Genomic DNA, 22,450 nt, shown 5'->3' with positions numbered 1-22,450 from the left:
TAAAAAACACGCTTTTAAAGCATATCAAACTAAAAAGTGAAAAATAATTCTTTGTATAAACTAACAATAATAGTGAAAGAAAAATTCCTGCATTATTGTGAGAAAAGCGTGGCATGCTCGATATATGAAAAATATGTCACAAAGCCTACCTACTTACTATCGCCTTCCTACAGTGTCGCTCAAATATTCTAGGTTTCAGTACCACTTAAAAAAGTTACATACATACATACATACAAGTGAAGCTAATAAAAGCGTATTAAAAAAACAATTCGTCAGCATACAATAACAAGTATAGAGACTTTACTAAGTGTTATGCAAGCAGCATGGTTCCGGATTACAGCTGAGGAAAAAGATAAGTATCTTACCACGCTAAATCGATTGAGTGAAGTTTTAAAACAACGTAGCTATCTAACAAATCTTGAATTTAATTTTTATTTATCATCTTTAATGCCTTTGTAACTAATTTTTGTGCAGAACGCAGACTTTCTGGTGCCTATGTTTATCTGTTCTTGCACTAAAATGCCGTTATCACCAAACTGAAAATAGGAATATACATTTTTGTATTTACATTTAGAACTTATGATTATAAAAAAGCAAAACATGTAAAAAATTTGAACTGAATTGTTTATTTACATTGTGTTTTATTTCACTTAAAAATGTCTCGGGTGAACGCAGACTTTATTGGTAGTGTTTTCTTAACTATTATTAGTTTCAAATATAGAGCATTCCTTAGCACCGGAACAATAAACTTTTCGACTAAAAAGAAAGAAAATAGGAAAAAATAACGGGACACTTGTTTTGCAATTGGAACCAGAAGGACAGGCAGATTAAAATCGTACCAAAAAATATATGAACAGACAGATTTTTTTTGTCACTATTCAAGATCAGTACGAAATAATTATAAAACTTTAAAGAAAACGTGAAATCGAAATGTAAAATCTTTTGTAATGATTGCAGTCATGTTCGTACTATTAATTAAAAAACTAGACAAACGCAAGCAAGTGATTGGGCTGTTTTGGCATACATATCTTATCTTTTAAGGCTTGTTTGATCGTAGGAATGCACTAAAGTATTAGCCAATGGGTTTGGGTGATCTCGGAGTTTAGATATACAGTCTGTCTAGTAGAATCGTGATCGGCAAAATTTGCACATAAAGTGCCGTTATCAAAATAATTTGAATGCACCTTGGTAGCGACATCATTTTTGTAGTACGCATTGCAAAAACTGTCAGTTTCGTGAAACTATTACAAAGTGCACGTTGTTTTAAAAAATGAGTTCCGCGTACTAGAAGTGATTTGAAGCTGTATTTCTTTGTCTACACCCTAGAGGGCCGAAAATGTCACGTTTAGCTGCAGCAAAATATATGAAGAAGTCGAAGTCATTCGTAACGAAGTGAACGAATCGGTATTTAGAAGTGAAAAATGTCGACGATTTGCCTGGGCGGGGCCCTAAAAAAAGGACCTCACCAAAGCAGGACAAGAAGATCCTTGATTTGTTTGCGACGAAGCTGGGCTTATCGTTGCGTAAAGCTAAAGAAGTTGTAGAGAAAAGTGTTCTTAAAATATCGGTAGAGACGATTCGAAAACATTTGGGCGCTAACGACGTCAAATACCGCAGCTTTCTTAAAAAACTGTTGCTCTCATCATCACATGTTGAAAAAAGACTCGCCTGGGCCCGCGCCAATTCAGAACGGAATTGGAATAATGTAATATTCACGGATGAATCTTCATTTTGGGCAAATAGTAACATAAATCGATCTTGGTGTACCGCTAACAATCGATTGCTCTAACGAACTGTTAAACACCCAGTGAAGGTCCATGTTTGGGGATGTTTCTCAGAAAAAGGATTTGGACACCTTTTCGTGTTTACCAGCAACTTGAATGCGGTTTTGATGAACAAAATTTATCAAACAGCTTTATTACCATCAGCAGCGAAGATGTTCGGGAGAAGAGGACACTCTTGGATTTGTCAAGACAAATTCGGCTGATTTGGAAACGATTGCCTCGGCAACTTGCTCAGAACTTAGTGCAAAGTATGAGTCGGAGGTGTGAGGTCATAATAGCGAATGGCGGTGACTATACATGTTATTAAAAGTATTGCGTACAATAAATATTATAAACGTGTAAAATGTTGTTTATTTGAAACGAATCGGACAAATAAATTCCAAGTTATGGCGATCACGCTTCTACTAGACAGACTGTATATTTCATTTTTCTGTCCTCTACTTCTTTCTTCACCATAGGAATACAAAGATCTTTGTGGATATTTTCATCAGGCATGTACCATGGCTAACAAGCGATTGGAACCTTATATCAGTATTAGTTGCGGAGGTCGTACCCCACGGTTGAATGCCATACATCCAAATCAGTTTTAGGACTGCACTGTCAAAAAATACTTTGTTGTCTAGGCTAAGTTTATTTAAAAGCCAATTTAAAGTTGGAGCTCTTATCTTCATTCAAGTTACTTTATTAGAAATTTGACAACCATTCACATTTTGGTCTTGTTCATTTACATTTATAAGTCAGTTGGTCAGCCATTCTTCCACAGAACTTAAGTGCTCCGCTATTATTCTAGATGTTATTATGACATCAGATATGAAATCTCCTACTTTAACCATAAATTGTCTATTTTTCAAATAAGACTACAATGTTTTATACAATTCTAAAGGTAGAATGTTTTTAATTTTATATAAAAGGCCTTCATGCCACACCTAATAACGAAACCCGAACTAGTGCGTTGGTATTATATTATCGTCATTGATAGTAACACTTTTTCAAATACTTTAGAAAGACAAGGTAGAAAACTGATTTGTCTATATGAAGACGGCTGTGTTAAGTCTTCCCCAGGTTTATCTATCAAGATAATCTGCGACCTTTTCCATGAAATTGGATAGTATCCGAAATTAAGAATTGCATTGAAGAGCAAAGAGAGCATCTCTACAACAATATTTGGTAAGTCAATTAGCATTTTTGGGATAATATCATATCCTGACGACTTTTTTTTTATAATTCTAATTATTTCAGAAGGTGAACTTTTAAAAGATTCGAGTGCCTCGTTAGCTGTGTTGGGTAAGCTGGAGAGAAAAACGTTATCTTTAGACAATTAGGTTGAAATACCTTTTCTAGGTGATTTGCAAACCAATTAGCCTTTTCCTCGTCACTTCGAGCCCAATTTCCACCAAGTCTCGTATAGGCAGGTCAATTGGTGGTTTCATGGACTTCCGGGCTTTCCAAAGAGAATTTTGTTGCTTGAATTTGGACACAGCTTCTTCATATACATTTAGTGTCGAATTCTTCATAGCGTTTAAGCACTTTTTTAAATTTACTTACAGCAGATTTCTAATGAAGATTTATCCGTCATTCTTGTCTTGCACGCCTTTTTTCATTTGCAAGCTTTCCTATTTCACTATTTGTAATTTTTTTGAAACCAAGCGGCTTGTAGCTTTTGTTTGGTGTTAATAAGATAACTGCGTTAGTTATTATATCATTGAGTTCTCTTATGCTTTTGGCAATATCTCTTCCTATATTTATTGTGCACTCAATATTTATATGGCTACTCTATGGTATTCTTCATATTTTATATGATGTTATACACGTTTATTGTGTATATTTATAATAGAGTGATGCAGCTGTCGTCCTTTCGGATTAATTAGTCATGAGCCTCAATACATTTGTTTTCATTGTTATCTCCACCTGATAGAAATCTGTTACCTGCGTTCCAAAAAAGTTCTTAAATTAAATATCTGTAATTTTAAATCAAGGTGAGCGGTATATAGCCGTCACTTTTAAGTCCCCGCCGCATGAGATTTTAATGCGTGGTTGTTTAATTTTTAGTTTTATAACCAACACTGCTGTTCCACCATGGGCCTTTCCATCTGGGTAGTTTGTAATGTAGGGTCTAAATTCCGGTATAAAGAACTCGTAAGATGAGTTTCTGACAATAGCATTGCATCTATATCATTTTCTTCTAGAAATATAATGACTGCAATTTAACACTGTCCCATATACAAATGGTCAAATTTGCAACAATTGGTTTTGTGCTTTGATTATCTCTTGAATCATATTTTGCATTATAGACATAAATTGTGTCATACATTTGGTTAGGTTTAAAATCATAGGTTCAATGCTTCCATTTGGTGGGTTTTGGGGCAATTGTATGTGCGCAGTGTTGCCTTTCATCACATTTGCATACCTCCCTTGTGTAGCATTATTTTTAATAAATAATGTTTTTGAAACATCGACAGGGATTTCAATATTTTTGCTAGGAGGAATATTTATCATTTGATTACGACAGACTAGTTTTTATATTCAGGGCAACCACTATAGAACCAAATTTGTGTTGGTTGTAGTTTGAAAATGGCCTATTATCGCACCTACTTTCCATATAACAAAATTTTAACCACGGACGAATATATATGTAAGTTGTGAACAGAATAAACTTTTGCACAAATGCACGGTGGTTCCTCCCATACGACAAAAATTAAAAAGTCTGTGTTTATATATTGGGCTTGTAGCTAAATAAATAGTTGCATATGCCATTAAATTTATGTATTTTGAGTTTGTTTTGATTATTTCTAACGGAATTTCTTGAGTGAAAGCAACATATGTACGGCCTTGCACAGAAGTAAATAGTTGACAAAAATAAAAGCGAAAGCAACGTGTACATTCAACTGCAAAAGTTTAATTTAAGAAAGTGTCTTAATAAAAATACTGAAATGGAAATTAAAGTAGATGGTAATAGTATTATTTTTCAGTAATAACAAGTTTTTAAATTGTGCTGTTGTTTTTAGAATAACAAATTTTAATGAAGTGTCTTTTTGATTCAGTTTTGTTGTTCTTTGTTAAATGTATTTGGAGATTTAGTAACTTTGTCAACCGAATGCAGTGACCGGATTAGTGTGTAAATGTTGATAAAAGTATATAGTTTAAAATAATATTAAGTTCATGTGCAGGGATTTGCAGGTTTCTAAATAAAGTTCATTAAACTAACCTAACTTTTTAGTTTCAAAGTGTATTTTGTACATCAAATGTGCGTGTTATAGCATTGGTTTTTGCAAGTAATGTCAATAAACAAATGTAGAATTAGTTGTTGTTGTCTCACTCTCTCTCTCTCTGAGATTAAAATAAACGCGGACAAATTTAAGCAATTCGCACTTGAAACTGCTAAAGGGCTTGTAGAGAAGTACCCTTGGTTCTATCTTCCACCTTCAGTTCACAAGATCCTAGTGCATGGTTCCGAAGTCATCGAAAGTGCAATAATATCCATTGGAGAACTATCAGAGGAAGCTGCGGAAGCCAAAAACAAGGATATTAAGAGGTATAGGCTTCAACATACGAGGAAAACTTCTCGAATTGCAACAAATACGGATTTACTTAATATGTTATTGTTGAGCTCAGATCCATTTATTACAGGTCAACGAAACTTGCCATGCAAAAAGAAAAGCGCATTATTAAAATCTACAATAGAATTGTTGGAAAACTAATTACATAAAGGAATGTTTTATTGAGGTTTACAACGTCCTTATTTTTCTTCCAAATTAATAAAATTTTTATTTGAACTGTAAAAAATAAATTGTTTAATTTTATAAAATTAAATAGCACATCTGTTTTCCTTTCTATTTATTAATAATAAATCCGGGAATTGGAGCAAAATTTATCACATGCTCAGGTATTTTAACGTGAGAATTATATATGTATGTAGAATATGAAAAGTGGGCGTTATACAATTGCGATTTTTTCAGAATATCGTACTTGCATGAACAGAAATATGCTGTGTATATTGCAGGTCAGTACCTCTATTCTAACTATTTAAATGGTGCCTTCATTGATGATGATTGAAGGCGTGAAAAATTTTTGTGCCTTTATAATTTTTATACGCTTTCAAAATGGTACTTTAGAGTATAATAGTTTTGTTAAGATAACGGTTCCTTGCATCATCTAACCTTTTCAACGGTTGATTTCCCTGGTTCCTGATTCCCTGATTTTCCAATTTTTTATTTTTCCCCCAAAAAGCAATGCTTCATTAACACACGAAATGCTTTTTTTTATCCTTTTTTTGTAAACAAACATAAGCTGCTCACTCAAAATGCTACATCTCATTAACTTATAGTTGCTTAGTTGCCAAATTTGTATACATATATATTAAAGGTAGGGGGTGACTAGAAATCGATTCCGGACTTTTTCGATTCGGGATTTCTAATAGTGCGGAAAAGTTGCCTTAGTACTTCTTGATTCCAATGCTACTTTTTGTTTTGAGATCGGATTGCATCTTTAACCCCAACTCCGGTCTTGAAAATTCGGAAATTCGCATAAAATCGTGAAATTGTCTACCTAGCGCCTGAAATACGCATCTCATGGCAAAATGTATAAAAAAAAAAGTTATTTGTCACGTCATTTGCTGTGATCATGGCCGTAGGACGAACCGTTCCCGAGATACGAGCGAAAAGGCGGCACGCCACAGCGCAAGGTGAAAATTGTTGCAGCTCTCGGCTAACCTGTATTGGTCACCCAGAACCCATCGCGTGGAGGTGGCTGTTCTTCGAGTTCCTCCCAAGCCCAACCCAACCAACCAACCATATGTCAGGCTTGTTTTAGTCTGAATCTATGTCAAATTTATTGATAAAATCAGTTTTTGTACTAAACTTTGGCACCCTTTGCCTCCATGTACAGTAAAGAGTAACGTCTTCGACATTAAAAATCTCTTAAACCATTCTATTTTTTAACCTGCAATAAAAATAAAACTAATAATTTTACTGGTTTTACCAGTTGACTCCGCAGGAGTTGTCCTGCGTGAAATTATGTGTTTTGAAATGAAAAGAAAGTTGAATTTAGTTGTGTTAAAAATCGATTTTTCTAAATTTTTTTCAATGTGAATTGACAAAAGGCAGGCTATTTCCAATTCTTATCGAATACGATGTAAAATGTCTTCGGCAATGTAATTTTGTTCGTATTCCAAAATTGACGCGGATTTGACGCTGATATGTCGAAATGACCATTGCTAAAAGTGTGCGAACTTCAGTGGCATACGAAGTAGCTATCGAATTGTCCATCGTTGGATTACATTTATTATCATGTTCCAGCAATTGTAATTGATTGCATGCTTCTCAAAAAGTTACACACACTCTACCATTCACAGTGCGCAATGACTCAAATGAAATTGAACCACGTGCATTTATTAATAGCTACCGAAGGTAGAAGCAATCGTCGTTTTTCGGGCGAATTGTGTAAATTCGTCCTAAGGCATTAGTTGAGAACACACCTGGATGTCAATCTATTGGTTGGCCTTGCTTTCTGCGTAACTATTTCTTCGACAATCTATACCACATATAATATCAAGGCATTTCCGAATAGAGCATTGTTCTCGCAAACGGATCACTGACGCATGTTGTGAAAAAACTCTTCAAGGTCAAAAGTAAATATCCTACAAAGCGCTGTATTGCAGTTTCTCTGCCATCGACCCATTTGATATTTGCTGATCACCAAACTGCAATATTCAACATTGACATGAGTTTTGTGTGAGTGCATATCCATCATTTCCAGTTTGCGTTTCCGAAAGAAAAGCACGTGGATAGTGTTTCGTGCATTTATTGTCAGACATACAAACCGAAGTGGGATTGTGGTGTCCGCAAAGTCCATGAACCATATTGGTTTTTATCACTTCGTATAATACTGGATCTTTCTCTGCATCAGAAATTTCCACAGAAATGATTTCATCAATTCGATCTGGTATAACCACCATCCAAAGAAGAATGTGTGCGTGCCGCAAACCTCTTTTTTGCAACTCAACAGAGTACACCCGTCGTCTAACAGCACCATATATACAATACGTTGCTTTAAGATAAAGTCCATCACACATTGTAGCTGTCGTTTGAAAAGCCGTGCTGTGACATCGTGACGATCGCTAACTGATTAACCGCGATTTATAATTCGTCACGTATCTCATCGCATCCTAGGATTACTCGTTCATGTGCCCTGGGCTGCCAATGTAAGTATGTAAATGTGGCTTCGCAACAAATTTCAATCTGTAACTGATCACTTTGTGTGAAACACTCATAAAGTTTGCACTGAATAGTTTTCAACAATTTTTCTTTTGAATAGCCGGAATAAAAAAGCTAGCGACCAAAATTGAACGATACAAATAATTTACAAATCAAAATACTGAAAAACAAAACAAAAAAACTGGTACGGGAAAAGTTACTTTTTGGAATTGTTCGATTTTCCGACTTTTCCTCATGAAAAGTAAGTTTTTTTTTATTTCTAAACCTTCCCCGATCCACAACGAACAACCTCTGAAAATTTTATCAAGATTAGTGCAACCGTTCTCGAGCCTTAGCATTACTAACAAAAAAATATTCAAGAAAAGGGCTGTTTTTTTTAGGGTTTTCCGGCAATTATTTGAAATTTTCTCGCCGTAAAATCTCTCTTTGAACTTCAGCGAACATTAAAAAAAAAGAAAATTAACCAAATTGGTCCAGGCGTTGTTGAGTTATGCGCTTAGCAACACTCGCAAAATGTGTTCATTTTTATATTATAGAAGATTTAATGGTTAATGTGCTTTTCTTGATAAAAATTTATATTAGTAACACAGACTTAAAAAAAAACGAAACAAATCGCTATTCGAAAGCCAAAAAAAAACTTGAGATTTGCTAAGTTGGAAAGACGTTAAATGAGCACCGAGAACAAAGACGGCAGTGGACGCCATAAAGTCTCTTTAGCTCTGTGCAAAGTGGGTTCCGCGCAAGTAATTAATCCAACAGAAGCAAAGAATTACTGATTCTGAGGAGTGTTTGAGTGCTTTTTAATCGTAATAAAACCGAGTTTTTGCGTCGGTGTGTGACAATAGAAGCTCTGTTACATGCTTCGATAATATTTCCATTTATCTCAAAATATAATAGACCTTTTTTCAACACTGCAGTTATTGCGCTATTTTTTTATGTTCGATGTCGCGTTTAGTTTATTATGAATATATTTGCGTCTTTCGCCCATAATCTAGTAAATTTGCCACGACGAAAATGTTAGAGTAATTTTTTGTTGTGATATTAAAAATATCTGTCGAATTCGTCTTAAAAACAAACTGCGTTGCTCAGGAGCAACAATCAGTACTCATATAACCCATATACTAAATATGCATGCATAAGAAAATTATTGTTCTTCTCCATTAGCTCTGCGTTGTTATTTTTTTTACTTATGTATTTCCTTTTTTGACGCAATAAAATTTTCAAGTGATTCTTACATGAATGTTGAACACATGTTCATGGTTTGAAATATAATTTCGATATTTATGAATTGTATTGACTTTTAACATTCTTTTGGCGTTGACTTTTAACATAGAGAGATAAAAAGTATCCTTTGTTCGTCCTCTGGTTGTAAGCTAACTTTCCACCAATTGTCATGTAACTAACAAATAATTTTTCTTTGTATACATATATACATATATGGGATCAGCAGACTCGAGCGTACGGTCAACGAGATCTCGTACGAACAAAACGTAACCGTACCAAATACAGACTCGAACTAGATAGTCAACCCACGGACCCACGGCTGACAGGTCACACTTGGGTTCTGAACTTAGCAGCGTGCGGTTGTGCCTTTGCTGTAAATACCATCTACTTGTGTCTTTCGGTTTAAATATACTTACATACTTGTGTCTTAGAACACCTACAATATGTTTACTTGTGTTTTTTGGTTTAAATATTTACATTTAATTGAAAAATAACTACAGTGTGTAATTATATTTGAAATAAACATTTTAAAAAGAAGGAATGCGTGTTTTAATATTATTGAACCCACAAAAATTGGGGACTCAGTCCGGAATAATCCGTGATCATATCGATTTAATATAAAGGCATTGCGTAGTGGAAAATTTGTAACGGAAATTTGGTGAAGCAAGACATTGTGTAGCCGAAAAATTTGTAACGAAAATATGGTAAAGCAAGGCGTTGTGTGGTGGAAATATTTAAACGGAATTTTGGTGAAGCGAAGGAAATAGTGAAAGTGTGGAAACAGCAACAGCGCTGCAAACAAGAGAGGCAGTGCTGATTGAACAGCAGAAAAAACGGAACGTGGAAGGCAGAACAGAGCAATCAGTAGCAGACAGCCGTACAGCATGAGCAGTGTTGAGAAGCAAGAAAAAGAAGAGTAGCATCGACTACTAGCGAAGATTCCAGAACAGGAATAGGGTTCGAGTCAAAGCGGCGAGCAAGCAGAGTGAAGAGGTAGCAGAATAACCATAGGCAAGAAAAAGAAGAGTAGCATCTATTACTAGCGAAGATTCCAGTAAGTATCCAATTATAAGAGTATAAGAAGTTGTATTGTTCATTCCCAAATGGTTTCGGCTTTTAGAAGCTACAGTAACGGCGATACATATTAGCACCGACTAAAAATTGTAAATGTATCGTGACATATACTCGTATGATTAAATACGTTTTTCCAATGCGAAAATTTAAAACATTAAATGTTATGAAACCAATTTGCTATTACATCTAAAAATTATAATTACATTATATTATATATTATATAAGATTTTTATTATAAGATTATTTGAAAAAGTTCATAACCCAACATCGATACTGAAACCATTAAATCTATGACGATAGCGTTACTGAGAGAAAAATGCTTAGAACGGGGACTGACAACGAACGGAAAGAAATAAGACTTGTCTGATCCGACATTTTGGCCTGAGTGATGCCGAGTTTAGCGACGATGAATCGAGTGCCGGTCAGTATGAAGACGTAGAAACCGTAGGTCCGCGCGTTAGGAATGTTTCACATTTTACATTGACAGTTTATCTTCATTTACTGGTACAGACTCACTAGACGTTAATTAGTGGGTAATTGAGTTGGAAGATAAGGTTACAAATGTTTTTTATACAAAGCAACTCTTAAAGGGTGCAGCTAAGTCATTTATTAGGGGCGTCAGTAGTATACACAATTAGTCGTCTTTAAAAAAGATACTTGTTGAAGAGTTTGATGTGAAACTATCTTCAGCGGAAATACACAATAGTTTAAGAAATCGTGGTAAAAAAGTATCAGAATCGTTTCTTGAGTATTTATACAGTTTAATCGAAATTGGTAAACCTATTAAAATCGATGACGAAAGTATGGGTATGGTATTTCAGATTCCAAAATAAATAAAGCCGTTTTGTATCAAACCAGAACGATCAGAGAACTTAAAAATCAAATCAAGATATACGAAAAAATTCGGTTGATGCAACAACATCAGCCTAAAGTTTTTCAGAATCAATCTGATTTTAAGCGTTCAAAATGTCAAAGTAGATAGTAACCCAGGGGAAAACAAGAAATGTTTCAAGTGTGGTGAAGGGACACATTTTGCAAAAAATTGTCCGGGCAAGCAGTACCGTTGTTACAAGTGTAAGAAGATAGGTTATCGTTCTTTTGAATGTAAAGGTAATAATCTACCGAACAGGGTAATTAAGCAAGAGAAAAATATAAATGTTATAAAAGATATAGGCAGGTTAATAATTAAGAACATTCAACAAAATGGTTTTACTTTTTCCGCGTTAATTGATACTGGAAGTGATCTTTGTTGACCCTAATGCAACTTGATCAGCATATTCAACTAAGTAACGACAAACGGCGTTTAGTAGGTGTTTTAGTAACTGGTGAACTCACCTTTATTTCCGAACTCACTTGCTATTTTTTGTTATAAAAAGATATCACACAGCACAGGTTTTCGGATTTTATATTTATTTAATTTACAAACGTTCTCAAATGTTAACAATCGGTCGAATATTCCAATCGGCGGCGGAATCGACGAACGATAATGTATGTGGGAGGAAAAAAAGAAAGGCGAAAAGCGTATGCGCAAAGGCTCGGAGTCGACCCGTACGAAAGTAAAAGCGAAGTGAAGGCTGGAGTTGTCCGTCCCTTTTTTGTGTTCTAGTTGGAAGTGTGGTGTCATGTTTGAGTGTATTGGTGTGATGTGGAAGGTGAGTGGTGAGTGTGGTGTGCTGTCGTGATGATTTGTGTTGAAATGTGGTGTGGCTGTGTTTCATTACAGGGTATTGGTGTGATGTGTAGTGATGTGGAAGGTGAGTGGTGAGTGTGGTGTGCTGTCGTGATGATTTGTGTTGAAATGTGGTGTGGCTGTGTTTCATTACAGGGTAGGCCGAGAGTCATTTAGACATCCCGGCCCCCCTAGGCAAATTATTAGCCTAGTAGCCTTTGCAATTGCTGCAGTGTGGCCACCACGTTACTGAGTCCAGTAGGTTGGCGAGACCGCGGCCTAGGTTGACGCCGCCGCGTAGAGGTATTGGGTTGGTGGCGCCGAGTACGTGTTCGGGATTCTGGTGGTGGCTCAGCTCTTCGTGGTCGTGCAGCACGGTTCGCCTGCGGTCGTCGGGTCGTAGCACGACTGGAGGGGGCAAGTAGTTGTCTGCCGTCCCGATGAAGGAGCGTATGATGCGGCCGCATGCATATTTGGCACGTATACCCTGATGTACACTCCGATGTGGAGTGGGTAGGTGCCAGACAATTTAGGCAGTGGCCATGTGCCTGAACAATCTGCTGGCGGAGCGGAGGCAGCATCCTCTTAAAAATGCCGCAGTGCGGCAACCTGTGGGGGCGGCGGCAAAGCGGGCATCGGAAGCGCTGTGGGTCCGCTGGCACCGGCGTCGGATTTGCGCGTGTTGCACTTCGGGGTGTTGCACTTCGGGCAGCGGTTGGTTGCGTTGTGGCCGTGGGATTTCGAGGGGCTGGTGTAGGCCCCGTTCGTGGCACGTGAATGGTCGACCGAACGGCTGGCGTTGGTGCTGGCGGCATATCGACATCCATTTGATCTGTCAAAGATATTTACGTTATATGTTTGTGGTATACGGATATGATAGTTGGTGCTACGTTAGGTGGCACTGGTGGGTAGTCATGTGGACCACCCATCTATTACTACGTTTGCGGTTTTCATTAAGATAGGATTTGTGGTTTGTTATATCGATTTATCGTTTATTGTTTACGGTTTACGTGTCGGTTTTATCGGCTGTGGGCAAAAAGCATAGTTTAACGAGCGGCCGAGTTAGTGTTCCGTTTTGCGTACGGAGATCAACTACGCGAATATGACCGTCGGAGCCGTGGTAAAGCTTCTCTATGCGGCCAAGCCGCCATTCAGTGGGGGGGAGACAATCGTCATGAATTAAGACACAATCTCCAAGCTTAGGCGCCAGAATGGGCGCTCCTTTAAGAAAATGCCCTGGTGTGAGGGCTGTAAAGTCTGATGGATCTTGTGAGAGGGCTGCGAGAGGCCGTGAGTTGAGAACGGCTTCAATTCTAGTTAAGAGGGTCGTGAAGTCTTCATAATTGAATTTATAAGTGCCAGCTAGCTTCTTGAAATGTGATTTGAAGCTTTTTACGGCTGATTCCCATAAACCACCCATGTGTGGAGCGCTTGGGGGGATAAACTGCCAATTGATGCCTTGGGGAGCATATTTTTGAATAATGTCAGGTGAGACTTGTTTCATAAAATCCACAAATTGTTTCTCTGTGGCTCTTTGAGCTCCGATAAATGTTTTACCATTATCGCTCATGATTTTGGTTGGAAAGCCACGTCGTCTGACGAAGCGAGCAAATGCCGCGAGGAAAGCCTCCTTTGTCAGATTGGAACATAGCTCAAGGTGTACTGCTTTTGTCGTAAAACAGACAAAGACAGCCACATAGCCTTTCATCAGGGTGGGAGACCTTAGCATGGACGCCTTTATTTGAAAAGGGCCAGCAAAGTCGACACCTGTAGTGGTGAAAGGCAGAGCAAAGTTACAGCGTTCCGGTGGAAGTGCTGCCATAACCTGCGTTCTCATTTTCTGCTTGTGCATAGTGCAGACCTTGCACGTGAAAATGCACTTCTTGATTTGGGGCTTAAGGCGGGGAACATAGTACTCTTGGCGTACCATGTGTTGCATGAGGCGATGTTCGGCGTGTAACATGAGTATATGGATATAATTGATGAACAATGTGGCAAATGAGGATTTCTCTGGTATTATTATGGGATGGCGTTCGTTATACGTAAGGCTGGAATTAGCAAGCCGGCCGTTTGCACGAAGCAGACCTTTCGTGTCTATAAATGGGTTTAGTACTAAGAGTGTGCTCTTTTTGTCAATTGGCTTCGATTCTCTTAGTAACCCTAGGTCGCGGCTGAAGTAGCGCGTTTGGGTTGATGCGATAAGAGCGACCTTCGCTTTTTGTAAGTCTTGGTGCGTCAATGTATCGCATTGGGGGCAAGTTGCTCCCTTTACCTTAAGTTTGAGTCGCTCTACGAATTTGAGAATATAGGCGACTACTCTGAGTGCTCGGGGGAACGATGAAAATCGTTCAAGGATGTCAGCATCATCCATTGTTGTGTGATAAGTGGCGATTTTTCGACCTTCTGGGGCAATTATGTTGCGCATTGGCGATTGTGGCCAAGAATCGGGAGATTCTGTTAACCATCGGGGGCCATTCCACCAGAGGGTGGTGGTGGCGAGATGAAGGGGTTTGCACCCTCTTGTCCCAAGATCGGCAGGATTGTCAGCACTGGCAACGTGTCGCCAAGTGGCTGATCCTACTAGGTCAAGTATTTGCGCCGTTCTATTAGAAATATATGTCTTCCACGCGTGTGGTGGTTTTTCTAACCAGGCTAGCACTATTTCGGAATCAGACCATAGATATAATTTGTGTTGTGCCATGTTTAAGTGGGTCTGCACCATGGAAACTAGCTTTGCTAGTAGCAGAGCGCCACAAAGTTCAAGTCGTGGTAGACTTATGGTTTTTAGAGGCGCAACTTTTGCTTTTGCCACTAGTAGGTGGCTTGTAGTTGCAATATCGCTTTGTGTGCGCACATATATAGTGGCACAATATGCCTTTTCAGAGGCGTCGCAGAAGCCGTGTAGTTCCACTTTGTATTCGGGGGAATAGTTTACCCACCGTGGAATTTGTATCTGCGAAATGTCGGTCAGATTATTAGCGAACTGGGACCATCTTTCTAAGCGAAGAGGTTTCACTAGTTCGTCCCAGTCAGTTCCGTCTAGCCATAATTCTTGAATCAGGATTTTCGCTTGTATCATAATTGGCGAAAGCCATCCTGCGGGGTCGAAAAGTTTTGCCACAGAGGAGAGAATTTGGCGTTTTGTATTGGCGGATAATGCGGATATGGACTCAGTCGTGTATGAAAACTGGTCCGATATCGCATTCCATTGGATGCCCAGTGTTTTTGTTGTACTTTCCTTTTCGAATATAAGGAAATTAGTATCCAACAAATTGTCGTTTGGTATGTTCTTCAAGATATTTGGGTGATTAGCTGTGATCTTTTTTAGGGGAAACCCTGCGGTGTTGAGGGCTTTTATCACTTGTGATAAGGACTCGTATGCTTGTGAGAGGCTGTGGCTCCCAGACAGGATATCGTCTACATACGTTTGCGTTTTTAAGACTTTTTGTTGCCAGAGGAAATTCTGACTTTGTGTCTTCTGCCAGTTCGTGGAGTGTACGGATGGCTAGATATGGGGCACAGTTTACGCCAAAGGTAACTGTTTAAATGAGTTAAGCATCCACCCCCTCTACACGGTAAAACTGGCGCATCCTAATGCGACAGCTTAATTCACCACAGCTGATGACACCAACACAACTCACTATACCTGCACACTCACTCATCGAAAAGGCTGGACAAGAAAAAGGCAGACACAATCGTTCTCACTATCGGCACAGCAACTTTCGTTTTGGATCCATTCGATCGACACACTGCGCACATCAAGATTCGTCCTAAACAATTCGCCAGGACAATTCGACCCTCAACTTTTTCGATTTTATACCGCGCCGCGTCAACACGATCTTTGACCCCGTTCGACAACGACCTGCCCGCGCCAATTTACAGCGATCCAACCCATTGGACATCAATTCAATAACATCATATTATGTAATATCGCACAAAACATTTTTATAAATAAATTATAATTATTATATTGTACTTTAAATGAATACGGTGTTTTGTCATTTTGATTGATCATGCGAGTGTGAGTGCAAATCGAAAAGTCTAAATACAGTGGTTTGTATTCGATAAATTGGGTCAACAATTAAACATGGTCCTTCGAGCCTCACAGAAAGGCACTAGTGGAAAAACAAGAACCACAATAAAAATATAAATATATACTTGTGCGGTGAACAAAAAACAAAACTGTGCAGTGAAAAAACAAAGTGCAGTGACCCTAATAAAACAGCACTAAAAATCAAAAGAGAGTGCAGTGCAGTGGTACGGGAACAAGAAAAAGATATACAATACGAACATATCTATATACAAGTGCATATACATACATTTATATATAAATAATAATAAAGGAAAAAATAAATGAAAACAAACTATTTCAAACATATGTTCACCATATGTTAAACGTGCGTGTCAAAAAAAAAAAACAACATAAATGGTATTAACAAACTAAACCTAACGAGCGCGAAATCTAAAAACAAAACATAAGTAAATCAAAAACAAATCCTAAATCGGGCGCGTTGTAAAAGCACTTAAACAAAAACGGAACAAACGGGCGCGAACAATTAAAACATATAAACATACAAACAAAACTACAGCGCAAAGAGTATCTGGAGCACAGAAAGAGGGACAAAGCTCGAGAAGCCCATAAGCAGCTGGAAAAAGAGAAAGAGAATTGGCGACAAAACACGTACATAAATACATACATACTCCTAAAGCTCCCCTGGAGGAAAAACAAAGTGAGCGTATTTATTTCATTTATTCTAAATATACATATGTATGTATGTAAAACATACGTTTTATATACTAATATAAAACCGTATTTCAAAATCCGTTTGAACCGCGAAAAAAACGGTTACCAAAGCGTCACACCTTCGAGTTTATTTTACTAGAAAAACCGAACACAGCTTGGTATAACATATATGTATATCAACATATATATGTTAATAAATATTATTAATTTATTGCCTACGTATTAACTTACCTTGGTGTATTTAAACACGTTTTATTAACAAACACATATATCCAGCATTTACTTGCGAAAATTTCCGACAAACCTCTTCTGCTTAATAAATTAGTAAGCAGGATTGTATACGAGTATAATATGTATGCAAAGGCACAAACAATAAAAATAATTATATCATAAAAAAAAAAAAAACGAAGCAAGAGAATAAAAAAACCCAAGCATACATATGTTACATACATACTTACATACATATAAGCAACTTTACTTTCTCCTCTATATGTACATGTTTTGAATCGACAAATATTTTATACCAACAACAAAAACAAAGCACATAATAAACATAAAACTAACTCCTTACAAATTAGCAAACGAAAACAACATACAAAGTGCATTCGGGAACATACCTGCACTTTACCCAGAGCGAACATACGTATGTAAATATATTTGTACATGTAATCATACTAAACAAAATCTCAAAAAAAAAACCAAAAGTCCAAAGTCCACATTGGCAAATATTCAGCAATACCCTTGTTCTTTGTCAAACAAAAACAAGAAGGATTGCGTACAAAAAGCGAATTGATCTCTTTAACGAGCTCTCAATTGCTTAAGAATAAAACCATAATCATAAAAACACAAACAAGTCGTGCATTTATGTAAATATGTAGCAAATTGATCTCTTCAACGAGCTCTCAATTGCACAAAACATAAGCACCTACATACATACGTACATATAAGTCCGAGTATTAGGGTGTACCTAAATACAAAATTTCGGACATCAAATATTTTAATATATAAAAAACGCGGTTTAAAAGTACTTAAGAATTCAAATATATTTTCGAACCAAAATATAAATAAAAATAATACATATCACAAGTACTTACGAAATAACAAACTCTTATTTACATAAAAGAGTATTTCATTTTGTATACTTTGTCCCTTCATATAGATACTATAAATCAGTTTACACTGAGCAAAATTTAATTCATATAGACAGATTTTTTACCATACAGTAAAAATAATGAACAATAACAAAAATCTAAATAAACCTGTAGGAGCTACACGCTCAAAACAGGCTAATAAATTTATATCAGAAAGTGACAGTTTAACAAGATACTGCACTAGATTTGCCTCTTCACCGATTCACGAAAACTCGGAATCGCTACTAGAAATCAAAATTATAAATCTTAATAATTTTTGGATACGACTCCAAGCGGCTCATGACGCCATAGTAGAATCTGACAATTCAGATCTACCTCAACATTTTAAATCATCGGCTTACGATATTTACGAAAACTGCCTTGACCAATATGAAGAAACGAAAGCTATGATCTCCGATCAATTAAAGCTAATAAAAACAATTGCACCTACTCCACATCCGAGAGTAGAGCTGCCACAAATGCAACAATATCAAGAGGCAAGTTCCGGCATCCAACTCGAGTTGCCCGCTTGTGACACAGAAACCTTTTACGGAGGTTATGAAGAATGGCCGTCCTTCCGGGACATGTTCACGGCCGTGTACATAAACCATCCTCAATTATCACAAGCGCAAAAATTGTATCACCTCAGATACAAAACTAAAGGTCAAGCAGGCATAATAGTAAAACAGTTCGCTCTTAATGGCGATAATTTCAATTTGGCTTGGGAAGCTCTAAAAGCTAGATACGAAAATGAAAGAATACTGGTCGATAAGCAAGTAACGACACTACTAAACTTGCCTAAAATCAAGAAAGGAACAAGTGAAGAATTTGTAACACTACAATCCACTGTTTCTAATTGTTTGTCGATTCTGTCGACACAAAATATTCCCACAGACAGCTGGGACCCAATTCTGGTAAACATTTGCACCGCCGCATTACCAGAAAAGTCGTTACTTCTATGGGAGCAATCGCTCTCATCACGAAAAAAGTGCCCAACGTGGCAACAAATGAAAGATTTTCTCACCACCCAATATGAAATTGCGGAAAGGTTAGAAGAAAAAATAATCAAAACTAAGAAAATTAAACACGACCAAACTAGAAGCTTAAATAGACCCCAAGCTAGAAGCAAAAACAAATCAAACATAATTTTTAACAAAATACAATCGTTCATATCCGAACAAAGAATACATACGTCATGCGAACTATGCACAAGAGGGCACAAGCTAAAATCTTGCGAAAAGTTTAAAAAACTTAATATAAACGAAAGGAACAACTTTGTCAGATCAAAAAGACTCTGTACAAACTGCTTGTCCCATACACATAATCTTAAAAATTGCAAAAGCAAATTTAACTGCTTATATTGTCATAAAAGACATCATACAATGCTGCATTACAGCACATATCCCTCACCTCAAAGGAGCGTATATACAAAAAGAAACACGGGTTTAATTACAAAAGCAAATCCCGAAAGCCAAAATACTAAAAATTGCCAAGAGACACCATGCTGTTCAAAGGCACAAAAATCTCAAACGCTGCACAGCGAAAGACAAAGTGGATTAGTTGTAGAACCAGTTCCCAACACACCAACTCAAGTTGAGAAAAAACAAAATCAATACCTTAATTCACAATTAAGGAAATTTCGAAATATAGGGAAACTTCCTCCTATATTAAAAGCACATACAACTTTTCGGCCCCGCAGGATGGCTTTCGCCAATAATGAAAAAAAAAAAAAATTCTGAACAGATCCTAGAGCGGTGGCGGCCTACAGAACGCCAAATTAGTACATACATAAAAACATAAAATAAAAATAAATAATAAACACAGTTGTATCAAAAGTCGAAAAATCGACATTTTTTCGTAAATTTTCAAAATAAATAAAATCTTCAACAAAATTAAGGTTCAACGAGTACCATACTCTCAATGCGATACATGGACGAACCTACTCTTACAAAAGCAAGGTCGCTCTTATCGCATCTGTTCAAGCGCTCCTCATATGGGTGAGTTAGGGAAACCAGCTATACAAAGCATTAAACAATTATGAAGAATTCTGTACTGTACGATTTGAAGCCGTTCGCAATTCACGGCCATTCTCTCGCAAGATCCCTATAATTTCATAGTCCTAAGTCTAGGGCTAAGGAGTACCCATTCTGGCCACATCTGAGCCAGGCGTGGAGTTACTATCCTTTATAAGCCGATAACACAGAAAAGGCAAATAACAAACAACCGGTATTCCATACCGATGAAATTAGAAATTAAATAACCACCAATGAAATGAATAAAAGCGAACAAAAATAAAAAACGCATACACTTGTAAACCGTAATAATGACTCCCCAAAAAAGCAAATCAAATAAACAAAATATCAAATAAAAAAAGTATCTTCTCTTAAATATCTGCACGCAAATTAAAATGCATACAAAATGCCTGTGTCATGTTTAAATCAGAATCCGTTTTCTGCACACTCGAATAAAGTGAGTATATTACAACTGCATCATCAAATACTTCTGCTGTCAGAATGTATTCTGCGCCTCGGCTACTCCACCAGCAGTATGCCAAAATACAGACAACCACATATTCGTGGAAAACTAGGCAAAATATTCGCCTAGGGGGCCCAGGATGTTTAAATGAGTTAACCATCCACCCCCTCTACACGGTAAAACTGGCGCATCCTAATGCGACAGCTTAATTCACCACAGCTGATGACACCAACACAACTCACTATACCTGCACACTCACTCATCGAAAAGGCTGGACAAGAAAAAAGCAGACACAATCGTTCTCACTATCGGCACAGCAACTTTCGTTTTGGATCCATTCGATCGACACACTGCGCACATCAAGATTCGTCCTAAACAATTCGCCAGGACAATTCGACCCTCAACTTTTTCGATTTTATACCGCGCCGCGTCAACACGATCTTTGACCCCGTTCGACAACGACCTGCCCGCGCCAATTTACAGCGATCCAACCCATTGGACATCAATTCAATAACATCATATTATGTAATATCGCACAAAACATTTTTATAAATAAATTATAATTATTATATTGTACTTTAAATGAATACGGTGTTTTGTCATTTTGATTGATCATGCGAGTGTGAGTGCAAATCGAAAAGTCTAAATACAGTGGTTTGTATTCGATAAATTGGGTCAACAATTAAACAGTAACTGTTTTCAATTTAAAGTCGCGTAGTGGACTATTGGCAGATTTTCGGAAAACAATCCGTTGGAAATCTTGATCATCTTTATGAACATTTATTTGTCGATACATTTTTTCGACATCCCCATTGAATACGTATTTGTATATACGCCAGTTCAATATGAGGAGCATTAGATCTGGTTGGAGCGTGGGTCCCGTAAATAGAATGTCATTTAGGGAATTCCCCGAGCTAGTGGTTCTGGAGGCATTGAAGACAACTCTGACTTTTGTTGTTTTTTTGTCAGGCTTTACTACTGCATGATGTGGCAAGTAGAAAGAGTAATATTTGCCTCTTATGATTTTTTCACATGGGCTTTCTTCCTCCATGTGGTCTAAATGGAGGTATTCTTCTAAGCCCCCATCATAATCTTGTTTGAGCTCACCTTTTCTAAGTAGGTTTTTTTCCATGCTTAAAAACTGCTGTATTGCAGAGGTGCGAGAGTGACCTAAGGCGAGTGTATCTGGAAATTGTTGTTTTAGTGGTAGTCGTACGACATACCGACCATTATCTGATCGAGTAGTTGTGGCTTTGTAAAAGTCTTCACAATACTGATCTTCTGGTGTTGTAATTGAAATGGGGGGGAGTTCTTCTAGCTCCCAAAATTTTCTCAATTGTGAATTGAGGTACTCGTTTGAGATTTCCTCAACTTGAGTTGTCATTGTTGTGACTGGTTCCGCAACTAGTCCACTTAGGACCCATCCGAAAATGGTATTTTGCGCCAGTAGTGTTTTCGAAATTTTTTCAACACCTTCCAGTATTATTTGCGATATAAGATCGCTGCCTAATAGAAGGTCTATTTGAGCGGGGGTGTTGCAGTTGGGATCTGCTAGAGTCAGATGTGAAATCTTATCCCAATGCTTGCTACTTATTTGATAGCTTGGAAGCATGTTTGTTAGTTGCGGTAAGACAATAGCATTTGCTTGAATGCGCTTATCCGCTTGGGGGGAAATTAGGGTAATGGGGCATATTTTGTTAGAGTTTTGTACTACTCTTCCGCCCATTCCCGTAATTTCATAATTGGCTTGTTTTGTTGGCAATTTTAATTTATTTTGGGCCTTAGACGCTATAAAGGATCGTTGGGACCCTTGGTCTATTAGGGCTCTTAGTTTGAACAGTTCTCCTCGATGTTCGATGGAGACAACTGCTGTGGGTAGTAGTACTCTACTATGATTATCGCTGTGTAGCGTTTGAGATTTTAATGCCTTTGAGCAGCATGGTGTCTCTTGGCAATTTTGTTGCGTTTCTGTTTCGGGAGTTGCTGTTGCAACTAAACCCGTGGCTTTTTTTGAAAAAGCGCTACTTTGAGTTGTGTTGGGAAAGTTGTTTATGTGCAACATAGAATGATGCCTTTTGTGGCAATATACGCAGTTAAATTTGCTTTCGCAAGCATTGAGATTGTGTGAGTGGGACAGG

At 37.5% G+C, this 22,450-nt stretch overlaps 2 protein-coding genes across 7 annotated transcripts in view; both read left to right on the top strand.

The window, feature by feature from the left end:
* Positions 1-22,450, top strand: part of LOC125779115 (uncharacterized) — a 579,602-nt gene that overhangs the window by 110,366 nt on the left and 446,786 nt on the right. The window lies entirely within an intron of this gene.
* LOC125779110 (uncharacterized) overlaps positions 1-22,450 on the top strand; it is a 224,812-nt gene that overhangs the window by 94,077 nt on the left and 108,285 nt on the right. Inside the window, exon 2 of one of the 2 annotated variants that reach the window (XM_049459670.1) lies at positions 9,447-20,895. The exons of the other annotated variant lie outside the window; for it this stretch is intronic. Coding sequence (XP_049315627.1) covers positions 17,939-19,576 — 1,638 coding nt within the window. The 5' untranslated portion in view covers positions 9,447-17,938 and the 3' untranslated portion in view covers positions 19,577-20,895. Of the gene's footprint in view, positions 1-9,446; positions 20,896-22,450 lie in introns of those variants that run through there. 2 annotated transcript variants of the gene reach the window in all.

Source organism: Bactrocera dorsalis, chromosome 6 (genome assembly GCF_023373825.1).
Source record: "Bactrocera dorsalis isolate Fly_Bdor chromosome 6, ASM2337382v1, whole genome shotgun sequence".
NCBI lineage: Eukaryota > Metazoa > Arthropoda > Insecta > Diptera > Tephritidae > Bactrocera > Bactrocera dorsalis.
The sequence above is the reverse complement of the archived record's forward strand: the minus strand, read 5'-3'. Positions and strand labels throughout refer to the sequence as shown.